Raw genomic sequence first — 25,067 nt, 5'->3', positions numbered from 1 at the left:
CACCAGTAACCGGGGTTCTGCGCACAGTGATACTATTAGAGTGTGGAGTTCAGTCAAAGACAGTAGTTCATACAGTAATTTGCAGTCTACAAAGTCTGTGGAATATCTCGAGTAACCGGGTCATGATTCCTGGTAAGAGACATTGCTCTTGAATTTTTCAAATGTATTTTTTGGCACTTGAACCATCACAGAAAGAAGGCCATTCCCTCCCATTATATTCAAGAGAACCCCAACATGTCTTCGGCCCATATCTCCAGCACTAGACGACTCCCAGAACAACCACCTTGCTGGATACATAGCGCTAAATTCCCTCTAAAACGTCTTTTTGTCAGATTCAGGGTGAACGGCCCCTTTAATTGAGTTTTGTTTTTTGAGCTTCTGCTCTTAGAATGCTGCTCCTTTCCAAAGGCAGCACGATGGAGTCCATTCTGTCGGCTTGCTTACGACGCCCCTCCCCTACTCCTCGCCTGCAGGCTGCCCAGTCGGTGCTGATCTCCTTGTTCCAGCTGAACACCCCCGAATTCACCATGCTGCTGGGCGCTCTACCAAAAACGTTTCAGGATGGAGCCACCAAGCTGCTGCAGAGCCACCTCCGTAACAGTGGCGGCACGCCACAGGTAGGTGTATCCTGACCCGCACACCCCATTCGCAGGCTCGCCTGCTGCGGTGTGGGGCTGATGGTGCTTTTTCTGGCCCTCCCAGACCTCCGTGGGAAGCCCCCTCACCCGGCACACTTCTCGATCCCCGGCCAGCTGGGGCAGCCCGCTGACCTCGCCCACCAACACCTCACAGAATGCCCCGTCTCCCAGGTGAGCCGGTCCTTGTGCTAATCGGGCCCAGAGTGGTGCCTCTTGTGTCAGAGTGTAAAACCTGCCATTAGTCATTTGCGGCCGTGTTTTGCACACCCAGAATCAGCTGGCTGATGATCTTGGCATAATGAATTGCTCTCTCACTACCGTGACAGCGCCTTTGACTACGACACGGAGAACATGAACTCTGAGGACATCTACAGCTCGCTGCGTGGCGTCACAGAGGCCATCCATAACTTCAGCGTGCGGAGTCAAGAGGACATGAGCGACACGCCACGGCGGGATGGCGATGGGGTGAGCGTCTGCAGACCGACCACTATTGCCCCCTAGGTGGTGCCACTCCAGTTGCTGCTCACGTCACTATTTGCTGCACTGTCAGCACCGGGGTGGGGGGGCTAGTCCCCACAAATGAGTGCCTGTGTCCTCCTTCCTGCTCGACATCCCTTACTGTCATTTAGCTCTTACTGGTACCAGCTCTGCCATTCTGTGTTCCATTTACCTCAGAGGTTGGATGTCATAGCTGGGAATGTCGTCACACTGCGCTGCAATACAAAGTCGGAAAGGCATTTAATGATGCCGATTCTATCCAGGTTCACCATTAGCCATTGTTAGCAAGATCAGTTGATAATGATCCTTTACGTGGTATTTTGTGCATATAAACATCTTAGCAACATAGCAATGTCTGATAGCAGTTGGACAGGACTGTGTGTGCGACCAAATCGAGCCACAAATAAATCGTATGTCTTAATAAACAGTATATAACTACAGCTTTAACTTCTGCTAAAGGGAGCAGCCATCTTGAATTCTGAGGTCGGTGTTGTAACAGTTCCGCCGACTGTCTGAGGCCATTCAGAGGCCATTCCAGCTGAAGTTTCTGACTAGGAACTGGGAAATTCCAACTTCCAGGTGCAAGTGTAATGCAGCATTAGCCGTGGCCCCTCCCCTGAGAATTTTGGCCCCGCCTCCTATCATAGCATACACCTGGCTTGGGTGGTGCACGTCCTGCCAGTACCTGGACATCCGGCGCAGCTGTACTGTAAATGAAAATACCTTTATTTGAAATTTGTTGGGTTCAAGTTTTCCGAATTGCAGAACTTCACCGCGTTCCTGTTACTCTGAGTATTTTTAGCCCCGCTCCGGCTGTACGGTATGAATGAGGCAGCCTCTGATCATTTCTCTGGGTCGGCTTGCTTAGGGCCGCAGGGTGCTTCCTGTCAGTCAGGGCGGGGCGCTGCTGTTGGGGGACACGCTGCTGACTCCTCATGTTCGCCGCTGAGGTGGTGGAACCTCACTGGACCAGCTGCCCGCTGGGATCAAAGCAAAGCTTTGGCCCCTAACATGCCAATTTGTCCCCCAAGAGAGCCAAGAAATGTGGAGAGTTTCTGGCGCGCTGACTGGCTTTTGACCCCCTGCCTCCGGTGGCTGCAGCCCCAGTGGACTGACATGGATCTGCTGTTTTCACCTCCCATGCCGGCTGTCTGCTCCTTACCCTTTACCCCTGACACCTGACTGGATTATTTTGCTCTCTGCTGCAGTTGTCATGGCACAGAGCTGCGTTCCCCCCCCCGGGCTCTTAAGTGACATCGAACATTAGTCCTGTGTCCAAAGAATATGTGAGAATTTGTAGCTTACCACAGCTTCTGGCCATGATGTATGCTTGTTTAGTGTTTATGGAAATCTTCAATGTGGTTTATTGGTGGATTAGTGAGCCAGCTGACCAAGGTTGGCAACCCTGTGAGCTGGTTTTCTGAATTTATAAAACAGAGAAACTGACACAAACCTCTTTTCTGTGGTGTGTGGGGAATATCAGAATAATTTATATTATTAGTAAAAAAATATAAGTACATCATGTTGCACACATGTGCAAAGTATGTGGCTGTGAATGTTTCCGCGTACGCATATGCAGAGTGGATATGCGACTGTTGGGCTTGTACGCCGTATGAACCAGCCTTAACCTGCAGCCCTGTCTGTCAGGGGGGTGTCGGCAGCACCGGGCCGGAGTATAGGATGGGCGTCGAGTCCACAGACAGCGGGCGCACGGCCCTGGACAACAAGACGTCCCTGCTGAACACCATGCCGCCGCTGCTGCACTCCAGCCCCCGTGGCCTACGGGACTACAATCCCGCCCACTACTGTGACTCATCCTTCAGCAAGGCCGCCCTCAAGGAGGCTGTGTTCACCGACGACGTCCAGCGTTTCCCCGAAGGTATATGGGGGGGGGGCACCACCTCCTGTTGGGTGGGATCTCTATGTCTGTGTGTCTGTACACCTGCCAGTGTGAGTGTGGCTGAGCTGAGCTGGTGTTGGTGTTTGAGTGTAGTGTCACATTGCCACATTGTCATCAGTTCTCCGTCACACTGACGGGGTTTTTATACTCAGTGCACCAACAGCCTGAGGATCGAGTGCTTCAATCTATCGTGTCCCATTAGATGGTGGTCTGGACCAGTCAGAACTGGTCTCAGAGCTGCTGAAGGAGCTGTCCAATCACAACGAGCGTGTGGAGGAGCGCAAGGCTGCCCTGTGCGAGCTGCTCCGGTTGGTGCGCGATGGCCAGCTGCTGGTGTGGGACGAGCACTTCAAGACCATCCTGTTACTGCTGCTGGAGACTCTGGGTGATCGTGAGGTGGGAACTAGTAACTGATCAAGTTATACCCTCCAGCTAAGACCCAGAATGACTGCACCTTGTCATTGCCAAGGACTAGAATTAATGTTAAATGGCTCTTCATTAGGTTTGCTAATGATGGCCAGAATGACGCATCATGAACCACTTGCCGTATTTTATGACCCCACTAGATGGTGCTCTTGGTTTGCTTTGGGGCTTGCTTGTGCCCTTTTTTGAATAGAGAGCACCATCTAGTGGGCTCAGAAGATGCAGCAAATGTTTCATGATGCATCATTTTGTTCTTCACTTGAGAAGCATATCACTGCAGCCAGGACCCGAATATTGATTGGGAGGGGTAATGTTATCAAGCAAACCAAGGAGCCTGTTATCTGATACCTGAACCCTTGTTATAAACCCCTCCTTCCCCTCATGATAAACCCCTCCCCTCGACACTCTTGCACCTGGCTGCAGAAATATTTTCTTGCTTCACTGTGATTTCCGTACCAAGTGCTTTATCTTCCCTCCATGACCACAGTGTTCACTACAATGCATAACTGTATTGGGTGTCTCAAGAAGCCTCCCAATGGTATTTCTCAAATGTGGTGTGACGATGACCTGCATGGTAGGCCGCCACCCAGTTATGTGACCAGTCTGCTGTCCCTCCCAGCATGTGATCCGGGCCCTGGCGCTGAGGGTGCTGAAGGAGATTCTGCACCGGCAGCCGACCCGCTTTAAGAACTATGCCGAGCTGACCATCATGAAGGCCCTGGAGTCCCACAAGGACCCACACAAGGAGGTCCGGCCTGCTCCACACTCTCCTGCAGGGCTCCCTTGTAACACCTTGGTTTTGTGGAATTTGAAGATCTCAATTTTTGATCAGAAAACATCCCTCAGTTTTATTCCATTTCTTTATAAATGTGTGGTATACAAACTCCACACCTTTTGGGTGGTACCTTGTTACCAAAACGGATACAGAGCATTAACTGATGGAGACTCGCACTCAGCTTCACCCCCCCACACAACTCCTTACTGGGGTAACCCTGAACTCTGCTGTCCCCTGTCCCCCATCTATGTCAGCTGTGCCCTTGACAGCAGAGTTAGTCACTGTGAGTTCATGCCTGACTCACCTACAACTAGGTGACAAACAAGCCAGAGAGTTTGTCCACTCAAGGCAATAGCGTTCCCTGTCTGTGTCTGTGCCGACATTCCCTGCCCTGCCTGAATGCCCCCCTGCCCCTCCACAGGTGGTGCGGGCGGCAGAAGAGACGGCAGCCATGTTGGCCAGCTCCATCAGCCCAGAGCAGTGCACCAAGGTGCTGTGCCCCATTGTACAGACAGCCGAATATCCCATCAACCTGGCTGCCATTAAGATGCAGACTAAGGTCATCGACCGGCTGTCCAAGGACGGTCTGAGGCAGATGCTTCCTGAGATCATCCCAGGACTCATACAGGTAGGCTCTTTTCCAAGCCTGACCCAGGACAGCACTGCCCCCTGTGGTTGGTGTTGCGGTATGACCGCAGTGCTCGATGGCGGCGTGTGGCGTGAGCACACACGTGACTGTCTCCTTTCCTGCCAGGGATACGACAACTCTGAGAGCAGCGTGCGAAAGGCCTGCGTCTTCTGCCTGGTGGCGCTGTACTCCGTCATCGGAGAGGACCTAAAGCCACACCTCAGCCAGCTGTCCGGCAGTAAGGTGAGCTCCCCTAACTCTTCCACAGCTCGTCTCTCCTCCTCCTCCCTGCATCTCTCCTGACCTGAGCCAGACCTCAGCAGTAAATGTCACTGTGAGCTTTTAGCATCCAACTGAAAAAACAGAGGATTTCTTGATTTAGTTACCTGCCATGCCTGTAGATGAGTTCAGGATGCTGTCTGTTCTAATGGATGGACATTTTTTTTCTCTCTCGTTCTTCCTCCTCTCCTGTAGCTGAAGTTGCTGAATCTGTACATCAAGCGTGCCCAGACAAGCTCCGGCAACACAGAGCCATCTCCTGACATCTCAGGCCAGGGCCTATAGAGGGTGATGCAAGGGAGTGGGGACAGTGCCTTCTGCTGGCTGGACAGGAAAGGAAGGGGACATGGGCAGGAAGCCGCCCAGTTAGACTCCATACACACACAGAGACACACACACACACACACACACTGACACAGACACACACACACACACCTTTTGCTATGCATGTAGCTACGTTATGCTACTTCAACCCATGCAACGTCTTCAGCTGCGAAGGGCTCCGATGCCCCCCCCCCCCACCACCTGGATATGTGGGACAAGTTCAGCTTTATCACTGGGGGCCGCTTTCCAGTTTATACCCAGTAACTGGACCCCGTGCATGCTGGCTTTCTCCACCTCAGGTCCCATCACCCTGGGTAAACGGCAGTGTTACCTGTGACCTCTATATATATATCTATATATATATATATCTATATATCTATATATATATATATATATCTATATATATATATATAATGTGCAATTTTTTTTTATATGGTCACAAGTGTACGATTATGAAGACATGGATCAGCTGTGTAAGTTGTTCTACAAATATTACAATAAATGTTACAAAACGCTAACATGTAACACTGGTGGTGGTAGGTGCAGTCTAAGCGCGGTGACCTTCATCCATAACAGTGACTGCATTTGCTGAAGCATCGCCTACAAATAGCATTTCAGTGCTAACAGTTTTGCTAACTCCAAACATGGGGGAGCGCAGTCAGATATTTCATGGACATTAACCCTAAAACATGCGACTCACAGGTTTGTCTAATCAGAGCAAAGGCAGTATTCTGTTTAGTGTTATCCTGAACTTCAAGTTGTTTGCCCTTAAAGCTTTTTTTTTTCCTTTGGTGAATTCCTAGTTTTTACACTGAATTTTAACTTATCAGTGGAGCAGTGGTACGAACAGATCGGACTGTCATTTGCTTTATTTTGTGTTTGCTTGTGTGCATCTGTGGTTGGTCCCATGCAAAATGGAGGAACTGTCAATGGACCCTGAACTGGCAGTGTGGCTCCCTCTTCTTACATTGCAAGCTAGAAGGGGCCAGCGCTCACTGTTGCGGCTCGCCCCCTGCTGGCAGGACCTGCACACACCAGCTGTCAGGACGTCCAATGTAATCAATGGCTAACCAGCTCCTTGTTTTATTTTCTCCCTCGATCTGTTAAGTCTGCAGCCTTGAAGTCCATGTCTAGTCTTTGTCAGACCGGCCGTCACCCCGGGGGGAGGCTGGCTTTTTCGCTGCTCGGTCTGTGCTTTACGGAGACTGAGCCGGCAATCGCTACATGGACTGTGTGGTGGGAAAATGACTAAACCCAGATATATATATTTTTTTTTACCTCTCTCCCCCCGTCTTTCGTTTTTTGATCCTCTGCTCAGCCTCCCCCAGTAACGTAACACTGCGTGGATGCTCCCTGAATGACATTCACCCCCCCCCCCCCCGGTTTCATGGTACATCCTGACCCAGGTGTGGCGTTCACGCGCCAGCTCTACATCACCCCCTTGTGTATGGGGGAGGGGTATTCACTCCTCTGGATTAGACAGGTGCTGATTTTATATATATTATAATATAATGTTTAGGGAAAGGCACCGAAGGTTATGCTGGAGATGGTCCGAGGCTACATTAATTCGGAAGGGGAAAATTGTAGAAAATGTATTTGCAGACTTGAAAGGCTTGATTCTGTGTCTCTCTCATTCTCCTAGTGCCCCTCCCAACCCCATGAGCTGTAACATTAGTTTTCACTGTTCTGTTATCTTTCGTGTATTTATAGCCTTCTGCTGATAGTTGTCCATATACAGGCAATAAAATTGTACAGAATATTACCTGCCAGACTGTTGTCTTCATATTTCGTTAAATTTGCAAGTTGATCAGAGAATAAAGCTGATCAGTAAGCGTCTTTTCGGAACACTATGAAAACACTGATTGCATAAATTGTTTTAAGTCAACTAGGGGAAGATTTCACTATATAAACCCTCTGCAGATATTTTTGCACTTTAATTTCACCTTGATATTACGTACTGTTATGCAACCCAACTGCACGTGTGCTAAAGGAGAAAAGCGCTGTTTTGCTCCAATCGGTGGGAAAGGTCGTCTTACGCCACCTCCCGTTATCGCCAAGATCCATGTCTGATTAATTACCGATTAAAGGCAGAAGACATCGCGAATAGCATGTTAGCTGCTGAAGTATGTGTTTAATATTTATATACGTAGTGGTGGATCTACATCCCCAATGTCCGCGGCAATGCTTTTCTGGCAGTCATACACGGAGCGCTTTGATCCACGACCCAATGCAAACTGCAACTACATTCGGTAAGTGGAAAAACACCTCTGTAAATATACAGACTGTCAGGTTTAGTAATTCTGCACGAATGAATCATCCCTGCGTATTTGCCGATTAATTTCAACATCGCGTCGCGTGTCATTTGAGTATTTCCAAGAATATATATGAATATTGTCACAGCCGTGTATATGTCGCCACAGATGCAAAACGGAAAAGAGCACCGTTCATTTGTTTCCTGTTTTGCAAACTTCAACCTATATTGGAAAAAACACTTCTGAATTCGCAACAAGTTGGAAACCTCGGGCATTTTCTTCTATTATGTATTTGTAATATAAAGTATTCTTACAAGAATGAAGCGTTCATAAGACTGACGATTCATAAATCTAAACCGATAACAAACTCGTAGGTACCGCAGAACATTTGTAGTCGTCCCATAACTATAGAGCAAATAACTCTTTAAAATGGCAAATTTGTATATACGCAATTATCTAATTGTTAAGGTGTTTAGGAGCTACGAATAGTCAAAATAGGAATAGCAAAACTCGACAGCCGTAACCACCTTCATGCACAGTGTTTTTCTCGGACTGGCGGCGGGAGGGTTTGCCGTTCATGGTAACGGAATTGCTCAACATGAAAATAGGTGCCCGACACAGATCGAAGTGCGGTCAGAAGTCGCGCTGTTATGAAATGCCGCGTTTATACTGTGAAGCAGGGCATGAGAAAACGGTATAATAATATGGAAAGGGCGCACGAGAATTCAAGCTGGGCAAACGAAGTATACTTATCGGAGTAGCTGCAGAATTGCACATTTAAAAGATAACTCTTTGAGGTGGACTTTCGTCCCTTGAGATCGATGGTGAAATTCACAAATGTCGAGGTGGGGCGAGGGCATAATAACACAGATTACCAATTCAGATTGGATTTTGTCACAGATATGATTATCATATACGACAGCAATATAATTCAACCAGCAATTATACTTTAATATATACAAATAATGTATGCTGCCTTTGTGACAGATTGGAGTCATATGTAAACTATAGATTTAGCAATGCTAAAGTTCGACGAACTTAAATATAATGGATGTGCTAGAAGTTTTCCATATGTCCTAAACAAAACTCCGGGAATGACGGTCAGATTCCGGAAGGGAATGGGGAGGTTGGCGGCCGCGTGACGTTCGTCGTGCGGAGAAGCGGCCGGTCCCCGCCCGGGCGCTGCAGCCTTTCGGAGGCGTCGGTAACCGGAACAGCCCGTACGCCTTGGCGGTGAGCGGAGCTTTCCAGCAGGATGGGCCAGGTGGTCACAAGCGCACATCCGGCGCAAGCATAGAACACAGGTAGCTGCTGCAGGATAACTGTGGAAATTAACGAGGAAAAAAAAGTACATTTTTAATGAAAACGAAATTACAACATAATTTGGAGGGAAGCTTTTACGATTGGACTTTAGATTATCTGTACTATTTCCACTTTTATTTCCATTTCAAATACTTTTGATTTGGAATTGTACTTTACAACCCTTTCATTTAAGCGGTGCACAAATTCTGTAAATATAAATCTTCACTCAGATATAAAAATATAATATATTTCAAAAATTGGAGCCAATAAATGATATCGTTTTTTAAAATACATCTCTTTAATTGGCTTTTGGCCACGCCATTCCAATGGTCGCTCTCTTGTAACCAATGAACGACTTGCTCCAGGATATTGCACCAGTCCATTGGGCTATTACGGCCACCTTATTGCGGAAGACGTTATCTCTGATTGGCTATTGTATTCCTTTGCCTCTCCTCCTGCGGCTGTAGTCGGGGGGGGCCTTTGTGTGTAGGAGGCCATGTTGATGGATTGTGTGGAACCTGGATAATTCTTTAGTATCGCTGTAAGCCGGCCTCGGACTGCGGAAGCCGTCGGCCGGGCTCGTGATGCGAGCCGGAGAATATCGAGCAGCGTAGAGCTTCGGATAAGTTCGGCTGCTGGATGCTCGCCATTGGTCGCAGCTACTCGGCTGGCGAGTTGCGCGGAGCGGCATTGCGTGCTACGCGCCGCGCGGACTGTCAACAACATCCTCTTTGGGTTTTTTTTTTCGTGTCGGAACACCAGAGCCCTATGTGTACTGCCGTTAGCCAAGTAACACACCAGTTGTGATTGCAAATCGCGCGATTATCTATCGATATCAAACCAGGCGTAGAGAAGACCTAAAGCTGGACTCGCTTGGATAAACAATTCTATGAAATTATGGTTCTGAATACCTTTGGAGTTGATGACGGACTCTGTTGTGGCGGTGAGCAGTTTATACGCCTATCTTGGTAGCTAGCTAGCTAGCTAGCTGCTGAATCCCTTTGCTCCCCACATAACACTGGTAGCTAGCCAGCTACATCTCAGCCGAGGGGAACGCTGGCGGCCATTCGTCTAGAGCCGGAGGAGAAGGAGCTGGGCGTCATGGCATGGGTGCTGAAGATGGATGATGCCACGATCGAGTCCGGGCTTGTGCACGACTTCGATGCCAGTCTGTCTGGAATTGGTCAGGAGCTTGGAGCGGGCGCATACAGTATGAGGTCTGTGCAAAAGCAGCCGTGCCTTTGTACTGCTGACATGCTTTCTACACAAAATGTTTGCATTTTGATAACTTCTGAAGCAGCTATTAAATCGATGCACTCGATCTGCTCGGACGTACAGCCACCAGTAATCCCGGAAGCGGTGTATAAATGCCTCCTCTTCCTCCTGCCCCCACATCTCTGTCTGAAAAGAATGAATTATGCACGTTAGTTTTTTGGTTTGAACAGTTCGCCACCAGAGGGTCACAATGTGAAGGTCTGACGGTGGTCCTGTGCCGGAATCTCCAGCCCTGCTGCTGGCCCCTGGTTCGAAACCTCCCCTGGTCACGTGGTCGTCCGTCGTGTTCCGATGTCACGAGCGGCGTGGGGCTCGGCGACACCGGCCGAACGCACCGCCGCATCTCGTCGCCGTGCAACCGCTGTGCCAGCGTCTCATTTTCAGTATCAAAACGAGCGAGGCTCATTTATACCGAGAATTGAACATTAATCATATAAATAAAACTGCATATAGAAAGCTATAGTTACCCCATACATTACGTTTTTATCATCATTGTCTGGTCTCGATATTTAGTTTTGTATGTCACGACCAGCGATGCTCTGGTTTGTGGTCTTAGGCTAATTGCATAATGGTTTTAGTTTTCCACGTTGTAATAGATTGTAGGGAGATTGATATTTGTGATATCTTTGTAATTTTATACAATCGGTGAAACTTGTGGAAATCGTCACATGGAGTGCAGATTCTCCGCAACACACATTTGCAAGCGAACTTCTAACAGACATAGAAAATGGCATACCGGTATGGTATACCGGTGAAGATTCTTGTAGATTCCAGAAGAGCTGATCAGTGCTTTGGTGTCCTGTTTTACTTAAAACTGATGTCTTTGAAAGGTGTTTGTATAGCTTAGGGTTTTGCCCACATGATGGCTAGATGTTATGCTGAGCAGAGAAATGACAGCCATATTTTAAGGTTACCGCTGGTCCGTGAACTTCGTTACGGGTTAAATGAAGTAGACCTTGTGCCATCTCCTGTATCTCACCTTTACCTAGTGATGATTATAACGTGTAACCTTGTGTGAGTGAGGAGGGTTGGAAGATTACCTGCACTGTGGTTAACAATCTTTAGGGTAATGTGTCTGTCTCATGTGCTGCATGCAGTTGTGATGCTGGAATTCTGTTTATGAAAAAAGTGGCACTTAATTGGCATTCGTCTTTCGGTGTTAATGCGACATTTCCGTCACAATTTCCAAAGCTGTCCCCCACCAGCCCAGCTGCATGAGGCTCACGTGCTAGATTGTCAAGGTAGGGGGGGTGTCGCCTCGCACCCTCTGCAGTATAGCTGCCTCCCCCTTATGTTGTGGCATATAGCAATGAGGAGTTAACACTGGTGAGCTGTAAAATGATTACAGTAAAAATTCCAGTTTCAGACAGCGTTGGGACCAAGGCACTGCCAGGGAGCTGAATGTTACTTAAAAAAAACACTCAGTTGTGACACATTTGTCACAGTTACTATAGTCCTTTTATACATGCAGGCAAATGATTATTGTACTGTTATTTTGAGTTGGATATGCAATTCAACAGGAGATCACAAGGTAAACAAGTGGGGTTGATGGGAAAGACTAATAAAGTGGCACGCTGTAGGTGTATGCAGGTACTCATATTTGCATTGTGCAGTGGTTTTATTTTCAGTTTGGTGTAACTTTTTAAATAGGATAGTGTTACTACTTAGTATTGTGAATTTGGAATTGTGCTGCTTTCACTGAATTTTTAAAAGTCACGGGCACTTTTCTGTTGTGGGTGGCAGTGAATGGTGAGTGTGTCCTGACAGAATCTGTGTCACTGCTAGTGAAGGACCGTGCCTTGGGCTGCTGGTGAGTATTGCAGAGTTGTGCAGGTGCTGGATGATTATGGTTTTGCTGCTGCAGTCTTGAAACGCAGCTGTTTTTTTTTTTTCTTTTTTTTTTGAGAGCTCACTTTGAGCACCCGTTGCTCTTGTGATCTGTCCGCGCCCTCCTACAGGAAGCTGCTGCCCCGCGGTGAGCCTGCGCTGCTGAAGGTGAGGGCTGATTGGGCCGTCGCAGGTTCCGGCCTGTCGGGTGGGCCCAGGCTCGGCCGCAGGGTCTGACAGGCCAAGGCGCCAGCCCGGGCGCGTGTCCTTCCGTTCAGAACATGGCGTGCCGACAGCACTCTGCCTGCGGTTCCACCTGGGGTGGAGCATGGGGGGGGGGGGTGCGGGGGTGCTCCTCTGACAGCGCAGCATGCTGCAGGCTTTTAGACACCTGCAACGATTACAGGAGGGCCGGATCTGGGTCTTGCCAGCTCTGAGCAGACTGTGGAGTTGCTGCTTTGGGGGGGGGGGGGGGGAGGTGGGTGTCTCATCTGGTGTTGTCAGTAGAAGCCCTGTCAACACCGCCGTCTCTGCTGCCTCTGGCCGTCCTCGGCTGACCCTGCCTGCCACTGGGGGGGTAAACGCTCAAATGTTGCCTAGCAACCTGCCCCCAGTAGGATGGGAATTGGCTGGGCGTTGTTGCCCCCTCCTGGCTGTATGAGAGCAAGGCTGTGTACATGGAATGGGGAGTATTGTGATGCCCCCCACACCACTGACGTCGTTTTACCTTGTTTAACTACAATATCTCTTCTTTTAAAAGATGTCGTGGCTGCTGAGCTGTTGCTTTCTTCGCCGCCACTTTGTACTGAAGTATACCAAGCCACAGTATACCAAGCCACAGTATACCAAGCCACAGTATACCAGGCCACAGTATACCAGGCCACAGTATACCAGGCCACAATATACCAGGCCACAGTATACCAGGCCACAGTATACCAGGCCACAGTATACCAGGCCACAGTATACCAGGCCACAGTATACCAAAACAGTAGTATGTGGAGTGCCCCACTAATCAAATGTAATAAAGATAAGGGTACACTGAATTTATACTTTTGGGCGTCATAATACGCCTTGCATCTGTACTACTAACCTGCTTACCAAATTGTGGGTGTAAGTAAACGTCTGTATAGTTCCAAAAAGCCGGCGTCTGGACAAATGTTTCACCCGTCATCTGAAGCCCTGGTGATTATTGTTCGTGTGCCATATAATCGTGACTATCGCAGTGTGATGTCGTGCAGCCCTAGCTTCTGTGTGTATCAGACTTAACATTTTGAATTGAATAACTAATCAAATTATTAACAGTTAAAAATGTACTGCTCCCTCTGAAGTGTGCTAGTTTCCAGTGGTCATGGGTGACCCCTCCTGCAATAGTGGGGGCAGTGCTGTCCGTGTGCTGGGTATCAGGACAGCCTTGCTGTCTGCTGGGTATCAGGACAGACCTCTCCTATGTTCCCTCCGCAGGTTTGCCGTGGCGTTTGAGACATTCACATTTGTCTCTGTTTATGTTCGTCTCTCAGTGATGTCCTGGCGCTGCCCATCTTCAAGCAGGAGGACGCCGGCCTCCCCTCCGAGGCGGAGAGCACAAACCCCCCCTTCCAGTACGTGCTGTGCACGTCCACCTCTCCCGCTGTCAAGCTGCATGATGAGACACTCACCTACCTGAACCAAGGTGTGTGGCTGGGCGGGGCCAGGCAGGGTGGGGGCGGGGCCAGGCAGGGTGGGGGCGGGCCTGTGATGTGGCTCTGTGCCGCCGGACCGGACAGGACCGGACCTGACTGTCTCCCCCCATGGCTGCAGGTCAGTCATACGAGATCAGGATGCTGGACAACCGGAAGGCGGGCGAGCTTCCCGAGCTGAACAACAAGAATGTGAAGGTGAGGAGACGTTAGCGCGCTCTGTGGGGGGGGGCCGCCTGCCCCCAGCCCTGTCTGTGCCCCTTAAAGCAGCAGGACGCGTCTTAAAGCTAATCTCACACCCGGCGATTCAGGCCGCCTCTGCTGATCACAGATTAAATTTCTGCTACAATGATTTACAAGCAGGTCAGAAGTTGGGCATGAGTAAGTGGATTGCGTAACCCTCGCTGAGCGGCACGGATGTGTCATGTTTAAGCGCACTCCTTTTACTGCGATTGTCGAAGCGGCATTTTGTGACGCCGCTCTAACGGACGACTCTGCGTGGGGGTGCCGGCCGGGAGTCCGTGTGAGGCCACACTCATGGCTGCCGTCCGCCCACAGAGCATCGTGCGAGTGGTGTTTCACGACCGGCGTCTGCAGTACACTGAGCACCAGCAGCTGGAGGGCTGGAAGTGGAACCGCCCAGGAGACAGGCTCCTGGACATCGGTGAGGCCGACTCGCGCTGTCCCAGCATGCACCACGGCTCCACCCCAATATGTCAGCTGTGGCCTGATATGGTCGTGTGCTCAGCAAGGCTTTTTGGCCCCTTCTCAATATATCTTTTGTATTTGGAGATAATTCAACATGTAATTATTTTCTTGAGTTATAATAAGTGATGGGTAATTTATATTACAAATACAAATTGTATTATAAAAAAAATTATTTAAATAAAAATATAGAAAAAGAACAAGCAGTTCTTTAGTCACGATGAACTTTAATCTCAAAGTGACAAACTGTGAACAGTGCTAATAGATTTTTTTTCCCCCTCAGAATAAATTTGTAAAACTTGTTTTATAGTGTATTTCTGGTGTGGTGACAGTTTCTAAATTATTTATTTGTAAGTCTAGATGTATAAATTAGTGTATAATTTGTAAATGGTAAGCTTCTTTTTCATCGGTCATATCGGCTAAAACTATAAATATGTTTATTCCAGCAAATAACCAGCTTGCTGTGCCGTACTTGCTCGCTCCTGCCCAGAGGCTCTGAGGTGTTGGCTCTCCGTACGAGATCGTTTCCCCGCCTGACGTGCGCGGGGCTGCTGCGGCGTAGCAGTGAGTGTGTTCTCGGCTCTTAGTGTCTCAGTAATGTGACGCTGGCTCCTCCCATCCCCTGCAGATATTCCCATGTCTGTGGGCATCATTGATCCCAAGACCAACCCTTCGCAGCTCAACGCCGCAGAGTTCCTGTGGGACCTCTCCAAACGCACTTCCGTCTTTGTCCAGGTGCGCCCCCCCCCCCCCCGCTCCCTCAGCGTCTGTGTGATCTGATAGCACTAGCTGCCGCTGTTGGGCTCCAGCCGGCTCGTGTGCTGCCTTGCTGAGCGATATCCTGCCACATCACTCATGGCTGTGTTCTTCCGCTGCAGCGTTTGGGACCTGCTGGACCGCGGTCGGTCAGGCTGTCCCTGCTAACTCCGCTCGTGCCCTCGCCCGTGCCAACGTATTTAATATCTGGGGTCGGTCAGGCTGTCTCTGCTAACTCCGCTCCTGATACTGAGACCCGGTCTCAGTATCATCCCCCCCCCCCCCCCCAGCTGCCACAGTCACTTTAGCAGCAATGGCCGCTGTTCTGACCCCTGTCAGCGAAGCGTCTCACTGATTCAGCACCTGACTACAGAAACGTCTTCCTGTGCTGCAGGTGCACTGCATCAGCACAGAGTTTACCCCCCGCAAGCATGGTGGCGAGAAGGGGGTGCCGTTCCGGATCCAGATCGACACCTTCCGGCCGGGCGAGAGCGGGGAGTACAGCGAGCACCTGCACTCGGCCAGCTGCCAGATCAAGGTCTTCAAGGTGAAGCCCTCTCTCTCTCTCTCTCTCTCTCTCTCTCTTCCTCTTTCTTTCCTTCTCTCTTCCTTTCCTCTCCATTTTTTTCTCTCTTTCCTTCTCTTTCTCCCTCTCTCCCTATCTCTCTCTCCCCCTCTCTCTTTCACTCCCTCCCTCCCTGTCTCCCTCTGTCTACGGCTCGCTCACCCCCCTTTCTTTCTCTCCCTCTTTTTCTCTCCCTCACTCTTCTTCTGTCTCTTTCCTTCTCTCTCCCCATCTCTTTCTCTCCCTCTCTGTCCCCTCTCTCTCTCTCTCTGTCTTTTTCTTTCCCTCCCTTTCTCGCTCAGGTGTGTCCCTGTGATGCACGCTTTGCTTCAGAGTCTCTTTAACACAGTGACTCCCATCCGGGTCCTCAGGGGCCCCCAGATCCCCAGGCAGTTTGCATTTTTGCTCCCTCCCAGCTCCCAGCTCCCAGCTCACCTGTAGCAGGTATTCTGTGTTCTTGACTGGGAACTGGGATGGGGCAGGAATGTGACCAGGCTGGGAAGCACACTCGCTTGGGCTCCGCCCCCAGCCAGGCTCCGCCCCCAGCCAGGCTCCGCCCCCAGCTGTCTCTCCTGACTCCCACACGTCCTGGGGAATCTCCTCTTCTCAGCCAAAGGGAGCAGATCGGAAGCAGAAGACCGACCGGGAGAAGATGGAGAAGAGGACGGCACAGGAGAAGGAGAAGTACCAGCCCTCATACGAGACCACCATCCTGTCTGAGGCATGTGTGCGCCAGGGGCCGGGCGGAGGGGCGGGCAGGGGGGCGCGGGGGGGCCGCCACCAGCTGTGGCCTGACCCTCACACGTCAGCAGGCGGGAGGAAGACGCTAGCCAGGTGCTGGGGTGTAGAACAGCTTAATCCTCTGGGGTAGATGTCCCTACGTGGCTCGCTCCCATGCCCTGGTGCAAGTTTGGGCCGACAGCGGTCCTGCTGCCTCCAGTGCCGAGCTCCCAGAAGCTCCACTGCACTTTCAAAGGGGCCACATGGCATGTTCTTCCCCGAAGGAAACACACTCTCACTTTCTGTGTTCGGGCCCAAGTAATTTAACATCCCTCCAATTCCTACGAGTCTGGTCCAACCTTCTTTATCAGCTAAGGCTTCAGCAACATTAAAGCTTAAGATCATTGGTGTGGGGGTAGAGCTCCCCCCTGTGGTCTGGGTGTGCATGCACTGCCAGTAGAGCAGGACTCAGAGGAAGGCTCCGGTGGCTGTTGATGTGCTCTGGGTTGGGGGAGGGGGTCTGTTAACTGTCCAATGGTGGAGCTGCGTCTGCATAAATATGTGATCACCGTGTCTTTAAGCCATTGATTTCGGTCTCTGGTGTTTGCCTAGATGAGACTTGAGCCTATAATAGAAGATGCAGTTGAACATGAGCTGAAAAAGTCCAGCAAGCGGACACTGCCCGCAGACTGCGGCGATTCTCTGGCCAAGCGGGGCAGTGTAAGGACTTCTGCTTACATTTCACTTGTGGCACTCATAAGCCAGTGTGAAGCTCACGGTGTTAGATATAGGGCCTCCAGTCCCCATGGCCAGCTGGGCTCCGGGTCTCATTCTGTTCCTCCTGCCCTCAACACTCGAGCGTGTTGGATCCTTGGGCACTGGGCCCCCGGGCGCATCCCCCCACCCTCTTTGGAAGGGGCTCCCCCCCACTCCTAAATCTAACACTCTCAGAATGCTGGCATGAACCTCGTGGTCTCTGCTGTCTGTCTCTCTGCTCTCGCACACTCTCCCCCCTCTTCCTCTTCTGTGAATCTGCTTTTTTTCCATTTCTATTGGGAGAAAGCAGACTCATCCTTTATTGAAATAATTGTGCTTTTTAAAGACCAGTTAATAATAGATATTAATCATTGCTAATTTGTCTTGCAGATTTTATTTAAAATATACATCCATCCAAACACTGATCCAGGCCTGTTGGATCATAATGTCGGCTGTTTTTTTTTTTTTAATCCAAAGCATTATACTGTGTAGCAGAATTTATGCTCCTGATCACTCAGTCTTGCATTTCCGCCCCCTTGGGACTGGAGCCAGCACCCACCCAGTCACTCAAAGCCCAGGATGGCGTGTGACGCTGGCTGGCGCTTTCTGGTGTTATTTAGCTGGTGAAAGTGCCGGTGGGGAGCAAAGCCCTAGCAGGAGGGTGTGTTTTTATGGCCGGTGGGGCCCTAGTCTGTATTAAGCCTGCATTATGTTCATTATCTGAAGTGACTTGTGTAGGAAGTCAACTGATACTGTGTTTGATAGACTGTGTCCAGGTGTGACTGCACATACCCATGAGAACAGCGTTGGGGAGGTAGCAACAGCACACACAGTGCACAGCGAGCGCACAGCACATACAGCGAGCGCACAGCACATACAGCGAGCGCACAGCACATACAGCGAGCGCACAGCACATACAGCGAGCGCAGATAGCACACAGACCACATGGCACACAGAACTGAGAGCACATAACACATAGAGAGAGCACATGGCACATCATGGTGCACACAGAGAGTATACGGCACACACGGAGAGCACATGTCACAGCATGGTGCGTACAGAGAGCACACGGCACACTCAGAGAGCACATGTCACAGGACGAAGCGCACAGAGAGCGTGTGGCATACAACACACAGAGCACAGAGCGCAGCCGACACACACAGAGTGCCCACATTGAGGGCACAGAGCGCATGGTGTACGCAGAGAATGCAGAGATAGCAAATACAGAGCATGTACAGAGAATGCATACGGCACATGCAGAGGGCACACAGAGTACACAGAATGAACAAGGAGCACATGGTGCACAGGTACAGAGCACGCACAGAGAATGCACAGATATCACAGGGCGCACATATAGCGAATAGAGAGCACACTGTGCACATAAAGCACAGAGAGAACACACAGAGCACATGGAGCACACAGAATGCACAGGGAGCGCAGGCCGCGCACAGGGAACGCTCTGAGAGCACACACACAGCACACTGACATCCAGAGTGCTTCTCCCTGGCTTGAGCGTCTCTTCTTCATGGCCCGCAGGGCTGCTAACAGGGCTCTCTCTCCCTGGTCCCACAGTGCTCGCCTTGGCCCGACAGCGCCTACGTCAGCAGCGCCCCAGCAGCACCGGCGGCGGCGGCGGCCACACCCTCCTTCACCTCCACCTCGCACACCTCCTACGCTGCCCCTGTCGCAGACAGGTAACCCGGCTCCTGCCAGCCAGCCAGCCAGCGAGCGAGGGAAGGAGAATTCTTACATTAGATCACTGATGTAACTGATATCCCCGCCTTCCCTAGTGATTCCTCATCACCAAATCATCAGGGAGATGCAGTCAGCCATCCTGCTCTGGAGGTGAGTTCCACCTCCCTCTGCCGCCCCCTCGGAGCAGAAATCTGACTTCCTGCCTTGGTTCTGTCTGTACTGGTGTCTAGCTGGGTCAGGGTGGGGGAACACGAGTGCCTTCTGTATGGGTGGGGACCACAGTTTCATTTCCGCAATGTGTTTCTGCTGTTGATTGTTGGATTTTGCTACTGAAAAGTGAAACTTGGCACCTAGTTAACTGTGGTTTTTTTATAGAGTTCTATAAGGGAAGTTGAGGGTGAAATTGACCTGATATTTTTGATTGAACCATCGAAAAATCGTTGCATTTCAATGGAGAATTCTAGCACGTTTTTGAAAGAATGAATTGGCAAAAAGAGTAAGATGTTCTAGAGATGCACTGATTGCAATTTTCTTGGATGATTTTTGCCGTTTCTTTCTATTAATTATAATTGACAGCATATACAAACAAAAATCAGATTATTTTCATGATAAAAGAAATTGTCCCCCGAAGTGCACTAAGTTACAGGATCTTCTCTCACTTAAGTCTCTTAATAAAGTGCCCCTGTGACTGGAAAGAGGTACAAATAACATTTAACTGAAAATGAGCTGCTGTACATCCAGCTTTATCTGACATGTCTGACGTTACCAAACAAGAGCAGCTGCAACAGATTAAAATAACAAAACAAATGTCAGTTACTTATCATTTTCCAGTATGTTTAAAATTCACCAGATAGCACAACTTTTAACTTTTTCTCTTTTTTTTGTACTCTTTTTAAAAAAAAATATATATATATATATATATATTAAAAAATCCATGGGTCACAAACCTCCAAATAACTGAAGTGTACTATACTCTTCCAAATAATAATAGGTGCACGGTAAATATTAATACCTACATCGCATTTTATGTACAAACAATTCTTACATCGCTAGTGAGCTAGATTAAGATCAGGCTTTTTCATACTGTACTGACCATATAGCACAGGGAATTAAAGTTTCTCTGTTACTCTGTCATAAGAAAAAGGCGGAGTGGTGGCTCTGGGGCTAGTGATCTGTGCCAGCAACTGAAGGTTGTTGGTTCATATCCCGTGAATGCCCAGAGTGATTCTACTCCGTTGGGCCCTTGAGCAAGGCCCTTAACCTGCAATTGCTTCATCCTGGGTATGATGTTAATCTGCATCCAGCCCTGTAAGGAGGTCCTCCAATTTACAGGGAATAATTTGGGGCTTGGTGGCAGGATTGGCACTGCAGCTACTGGGGAAAAACCTCACGCTGGTCCACGCTTCCCTCACAGTGAGGAACTTCCTCACGAACGACATGTTAGCATGTAGCTGTAAGTGTGCTCACGGCTGTAAGTGTGCTCACGGCTGGGAGGCTCTTGCCTGCACCACTGTGCATATGATGTGTGGTGCAAGCGCAAAACGGTCTGGTTCGGTATCAGATACATGAGACTGAACGGCTGGTCCGAGGTGAGCATGCTGAAAATCGGCCAATTCTGATCCCTGGTCAATCGATCGGTGCATCTCTAATATATTCATTATATGAAAAATATTTAATTATTTAATACTTTATATGGTGTATTCTTTTATGAAAAATATTTAAGCGTACAAGTTGAATTTGAAGTGTGTTCGGCCACTGTTTACACTTTCCTCCAGTCAGTGTGCTTACCTCTTTGACGTGTGTGTGTGTGTGTGTGTGCGCGTGCGCGTGCATGCGTGTTTGTGCGTATGTCCATGTGTGTTTGTATGTGTGCGTTTGTCCGTGTGTGTGTGTTTGTGCGTATGTCCATGTGTGCGTGTGCGTGTTTGTGCGTATGTCCGTGTGTGCGTGTTTGTGCATTTGTCCGTGTCCGTGTGTGTGTGTGCGTGTGCGTTTATCCGTGTGTGTGTGTGTGTGTGTGTGTGCGTTTATCCGTGTCCGTGTGTGTGTGTGTGCGCACACGCATACATCTCCATGCTTGGCTCCTCCACAGCAGCTCAGTCCCTTGGCCTCCATGCAGGATGTGCAGCAGTGGCTGCAAAAGAATCGATTTGCTACCTACACCAGAGTCTTCTCGAATTTCTCAGGTAATGTCAGCCTCCATAGTGACCTCCCGCTATCTTTTTTCATGTCTGCTTCACCAGTACATCACATCGTCAACACAGTCAGCCTCCTGGTGTCAGGTCATGTGACACGAGTGCCGTCGTCCATCCTGGTTGCTGATTGGTCTTCCCCCGTGCCGCTTTTCCCAAAACAGGTTCTGATTTACTGAAGCTGACCCGTGAGGACCTAGTCCAGATATGCGGAGCAGCAGATGGTATCCGACTGTTTAATGCACTTAAATCCAGGTAAATATGGCAGCGTTTGGGCAGGGGTGGGTGGCGGTGGGGGTGGGAATGAGGCATTTATCTGTGACTTTCTTAATGAGCTCAGTTCGTCCATGTGCTCCTGCATGCAGCTCCAAGCCTTTCGCATTAGAATGAATCCAGTTTGTGTGACACACGGATGTGAAATACCCACCATGTGCCCCCAGGTCAGTGAGACCCCGCCTGACTGTGTACGTGAGCCAGGAGGTCCAGCAGGCTGACACTCCGCCACCAGAGGGCGCTGCTGAGGGCCACCAGAGGAAGCACTCTGGCTGTGCCATATACGGTAAGTGTGGGGCCCGCGCAGTAGGTCTGAGGCTCACTGGCAGCACTGCTGACGAGCGCTTTGGCACACTGGCAGTGTATCACGCCCTGTACCTGGAGGAGATGACGGCCTGCGAGCTGACCCGCAAGATCGCCGCCGTCTTCGGCCTCTCGCTCACCCAGGTCAAGCAGGTGTTCCGCCAGGGGCCCACAGGCATACACATCCTGCTCAGTGACCAGGTCAGTGCGCCCACAGCGCCCCCGCCTGGCCGCGCAGTCTCCTCCCGCAATCATTCCTGACATTTTTCCCTCTTTTTAAAATGCACATAATACTCTTCTGACTGATTCTGACATTGACTCCTTGCTGCTTTTCACAGATGGTTTACAATCTTCCAGATGAGACTTGCTTTGTGATTAGCACAATGAAAGGTACAGTCACCATGTCTCGCATTAATCTTAATAGTTCCTGTCTGTTCTTAACATTTCCCCTTTAAAACGAGCATCCTTATGACAGCCCTGTTCATGGCAGCGAGTCAGAACATGATGTAATTGCTTGTTTGCGTAACTGAAACGTGGAAATTGAGCCGTAACTGTCCTGCGTGAGTAATGGAGGCCGAGCCTGACCTGACGAGGTCGTGCTGGTGTCCTGGTCCTGCGTACCTGCCTGATCGGCAATTCACCTCTTGCTTGCAGATGAGACTGGAGAGGGATACCACGTTATTTTGAAGTAAAACGGCAAGAAGCGACGTCAGAAGGATCCATTGCCAAGATTTTCTCTTTTATGGCGTCTGGTTTGATATCAGGAAGAAGGACAAGTGGAGAAGCCTAGAGCCAATTAAATGTTAGAATCTGACTTCAGGGTAACACTGTTTCATATTGAAATCATGATTTAAGGAGCGTAGCTGGGAATGGCTCTTGGGCATCGTGTGTGTGTGTGTGTGTGTGTGTGTGTGTGTGTGTGTCTGTGTTTTGTCCCCTCCCCCATCTTCCTCCACCACCTTTCTTGCCCTCTCTCCCCTCGTGGGCTGGGGGTTAGGGTCAGGGTTGTTAAGCCTCACTGGTGTTTGGCCCAGCATTGCTAGCGCCTCACGGTGGCCGTACAACTTGAGGTTTTGTGAGCCCGAAGGGGTCCAGCACACTGGGTGCAGGAGAAATGCCCAGGTGAAGCTGAGAATGTGCCGGCGCATTTTAGCATGCAAGAGGGGACGGGCGGGGGGGGGGGGGTTACGCGGCGCAGGAGCCCGCAGTTACGGTAGCGGAGAAGCCGTACTCTCGCTCGCTTTCTCCCGCCATGAATTCCTGCCGAGTGTGCTGTGGAAATGGCTCACAGAGGAGGCGGGACTGTGTGCCTGCGCTTATGCGTGGCTGCCAGCAGGGGAGCTAAACCCGCTAGCGCCCCACAAAAGAACAGAACATAACCATCCGTATGTAAAGAGCTGCTGGAAGCTGTTTGACGCCCCGTCCCACAGCCTAGGCTGGTTATTCTGGCTGCAGATTCCCGCCTTTTAGATGGGTTTTAACGTCCTTTTCGCCCTGGGTGACCCATTTTGGTACCATATTGGCTTTGGTCCACCTGCTTGCACGTGGGTAGATGTACTCAGGGGAGAGTCCCGCCCCCGGCCTGCATTCAGGAGGGCAGGCCTGCTGAGTCATTTGGAGTGTTCCTCCTGATGGCTTAGGCTACTTCATGTGCATCCTGCATGTGGATTTCCATAAATTATTCTGCGTCAAGAGTTTAGCAAAGCGGGCAGTGAGGGTCGTCCTCAAAGACAGCGAAGTGGACCAAACCTTTTGTATTTGCTTAAAACGGTGGGGAGTGCCCCCCCTTGCTGAAAATACTTAATTTCTCTGTGCTCGCTGTGCCTGACTGTGACGATGGCGTGTGACCTCAACTCTGGAATGTGCCCTCTGATAATTCAGCACATCCCGTCTGCAGTGCGAGAGCTTGTGCCATGCCGGTGTGGGACTGGTCCATATGTGCCTCTTGGCTGTCTGGGGCATTTTTCATTGTGCCATTTTTTTTGTATTCATCTGTACTGTAGTTCATTTTAGAGTGCATGTTTTTTTTTTTTTTAATAAAATCACCCCCTGTCTTGACGGTCCTTTAGGTTTTTTTTTTTTTTAGTTTGTTTTTTTTAAGAAGGAAAAAAATTTGGTGTACTTTTCTTGGCAGTCAGACATGAAGGCTGCGGACTTTGGCTGGTGGACACCTCTGTACTTGGTGACCTCCAGGACCTGTACTGAGCATCTCTGTGTGGCATGCACCTACTGTTGCTGTTCTAATTTAAAAGCACGAGGGGAAGCGAGAAGGCAGCTTCCTCCTCCCCACGTGAACATTACCAATGCAGCACTGAAAATTTACAGGAATGAAAATGTAAACCATGTGACAGAAGGTGGAATAAAAAAAGTGCAGAAAAATGCCAGTGAAAAAACTGTGTGATGCTTGTTTGGGTGGGAGGAGCAGACGACCTGCTGCAGTATAGGTGAATGTGCCTGATGCCCCGCCCCTACAGCAGAGCCCCGCCCCTACAGCAAAGCCCCGCCCCTCGACTTGGTTTTGTGCACATGTACCATCCAGCAGTAGCTTTACATGTGCAAAGTACTTTCAGACTTTCACTGTTTTGATTACTTGTTGAAGGTAAGTTACATGATAAAGGTCCTACAGTTAAGTCAGAGTTGCTACGCCATTGTAGTGGCCATGGAATTATTCGGCTTACCTCAAATATACACACCATTACTGATATTTCATTACAGTTTATCAGGCACTTATCTAAAGTGATGCATAATTGAGAAAGCAGGGTCAGACATTCCCTGGTGCATTTGGGGGTTTGCTCTGGGGCCCAATGCTGAAATCACTCTACCAACCCTGGGATTTGAACCAGTGACCTTCTCGTCACAGCAGTGTCCTAACTCGTCAAGTCACACATTTTTATTGCCTAGGACTTGTAACATGCAGGGCTGTCCTGGCCACCTGGCATACCAGGCCTTTTCCCAGTGGACTGATGGATTTGTGAGCTGACAAAATTTATCATTGATGACCCAAAAGTCCAGGTACGATTATTAATCCCCATCCATGTGCCGATTTAATCATGCGTTCCAGGGTGCATTTTCAAGAATTGCACAACCTATACATTATCCAATTAGATTGTGCTTAATTATAGCATGGAAGTTAACCCAAACACAACGACCCCAGCTTCAGTGCATGGATAGTCTTAAATATTTAGAATAAAAACCATCTGCTAAGCCAGCTGTCCTAAAACTTAAACTATATGAATAATTGTTTTCCGGGTCAGAATCAGTACGTGTCAGCTTCCGTTGAGTTTAATGTCATTACACAAACCGAA

General features: G+C 49.6%; 2 protein-coding genes across 16 annotated transcripts in view; both read left to right on the top strand.

The window, feature by feature from the left end:
• clasp2 (cytoplasmic linker associated protein 2) overlaps nucleotides 1-7,227 on the top strand; it is a 45,843-nt gene extending 38,616 nt beyond the window's left edge. For all 11 annotated transcript variants that reach the window (XM_072706093.1, XM_072706094.1, XM_072706092.1 and 8 more), the window contains 9 exons: nucleotides 474-617; nucleotides 703-809; nucleotides 965-1,103; nucleotides 2,784-3,015; nucleotides 3,239-3,432; nucleotides 4,079-4,207; nucleotides 4,656-4,862; nucleotides 4,989-5,105; nucleotides 5,337-7,227. In XM_072706093.1, the coding sequence (XP_072562194.1) occupies nucleotides 474-617; nucleotides 703-809; nucleotides 965-1,103; nucleotides 2,784-3,015; nucleotides 3,239-3,432; nucleotides 4,079-4,207; nucleotides 4,656-4,862; nucleotides 4,989-5,105; nucleotides 5,337-5,426 (1,359 nt within the window). In that variant the 3' untranslated portion in view covers nucleotides 5,427-7,227. The remainder of the gene's footprint in view (nucleotides 1-473; nucleotides 618-702; nucleotides 810-964; nucleotides 1,104-2,783; nucleotides 3,016-3,238; nucleotides 3,433-4,078; nucleotides 4,208-4,655; nucleotides 4,863-4,988; nucleotides 5,106-5,336) is intronic.
• A 237-nt stretch (nucleotides 7,228-7,464) lies between these two features.
• ubp1 (upstream binding protein 1) lies at nucleotides 7,465-24,155 on the top strand. 5 transcript variants are annotated; one of them, XM_023803853.2, is made up of 16 exons: nucleotides 9,473-10,236; nucleotides 13,639-13,790; nucleotides 13,919-13,995; nucleotides 14,356-14,461; nucleotides 15,131-15,237; nucleotides 15,653-15,805; nucleotides 16,434-16,544; nucleotides 17,156-17,263; nucleotides 18,872-18,993; nucleotides 19,090-19,144; nucleotides 21,087-21,180; nucleotides 21,351-21,441; nucleotides 21,627-21,745; nucleotides 21,821-21,963; nucleotides 22,101-22,152; nucleotides 22,417-24,155. In XM_023803853.2, the coding sequence occupies exons 1-16, from the start codon at nucleotides 10,121-10,123 to the stop codon at nucleotides 22,452-22,454; spliced, it is 1,644 nt and encodes a 547-aa protein (XP_023659621.2). In that variant the 5' UTR covers nucleotides 9,473-10,120; the 3' UTR covers nucleotides 22,455-24,155. The 5 variants fall into 5 exon arrangements, with proteins under 5 accessions (XP_023659619.2, XP_023659618.2, XP_023659617.2 ...); XM_023803851.2 differs by lacking the exon at nucleotides 9,473-10,236 and adding an exon at nucleotides 7,465-7,714 and having other exon boundaries at nucleotides 21,627-21,963; XM_023803850.2 differs by having other exon boundaries at nucleotides 9,471-10,236; nucleotides 21,090-21,180; nucleotides 21,627-21,963.
• The last annotated feature ends 912 nt before the right edge of the window (nucleotides 24,156-25,067 follow it).

This window comes from Paramormyrops kingsleyae, chromosome 23, assembly GCF_048594095.1.
Source record: "Paramormyrops kingsleyae isolate MSU_618 chromosome 23, PKINGS_0.4, whole genome shotgun sequence".
Taxonomy (NCBI): Eukaryota; Metazoa; Chordata; class Actinopteri; order Osteoglossiformes; family Mormyridae; genus Paramormyrops; species Paramormyrops kingsleyae.
Note: the sequence above shows the minus strand (reverse complement) of the source record. Positions and strands in the feature narration are given on the sequence as shown.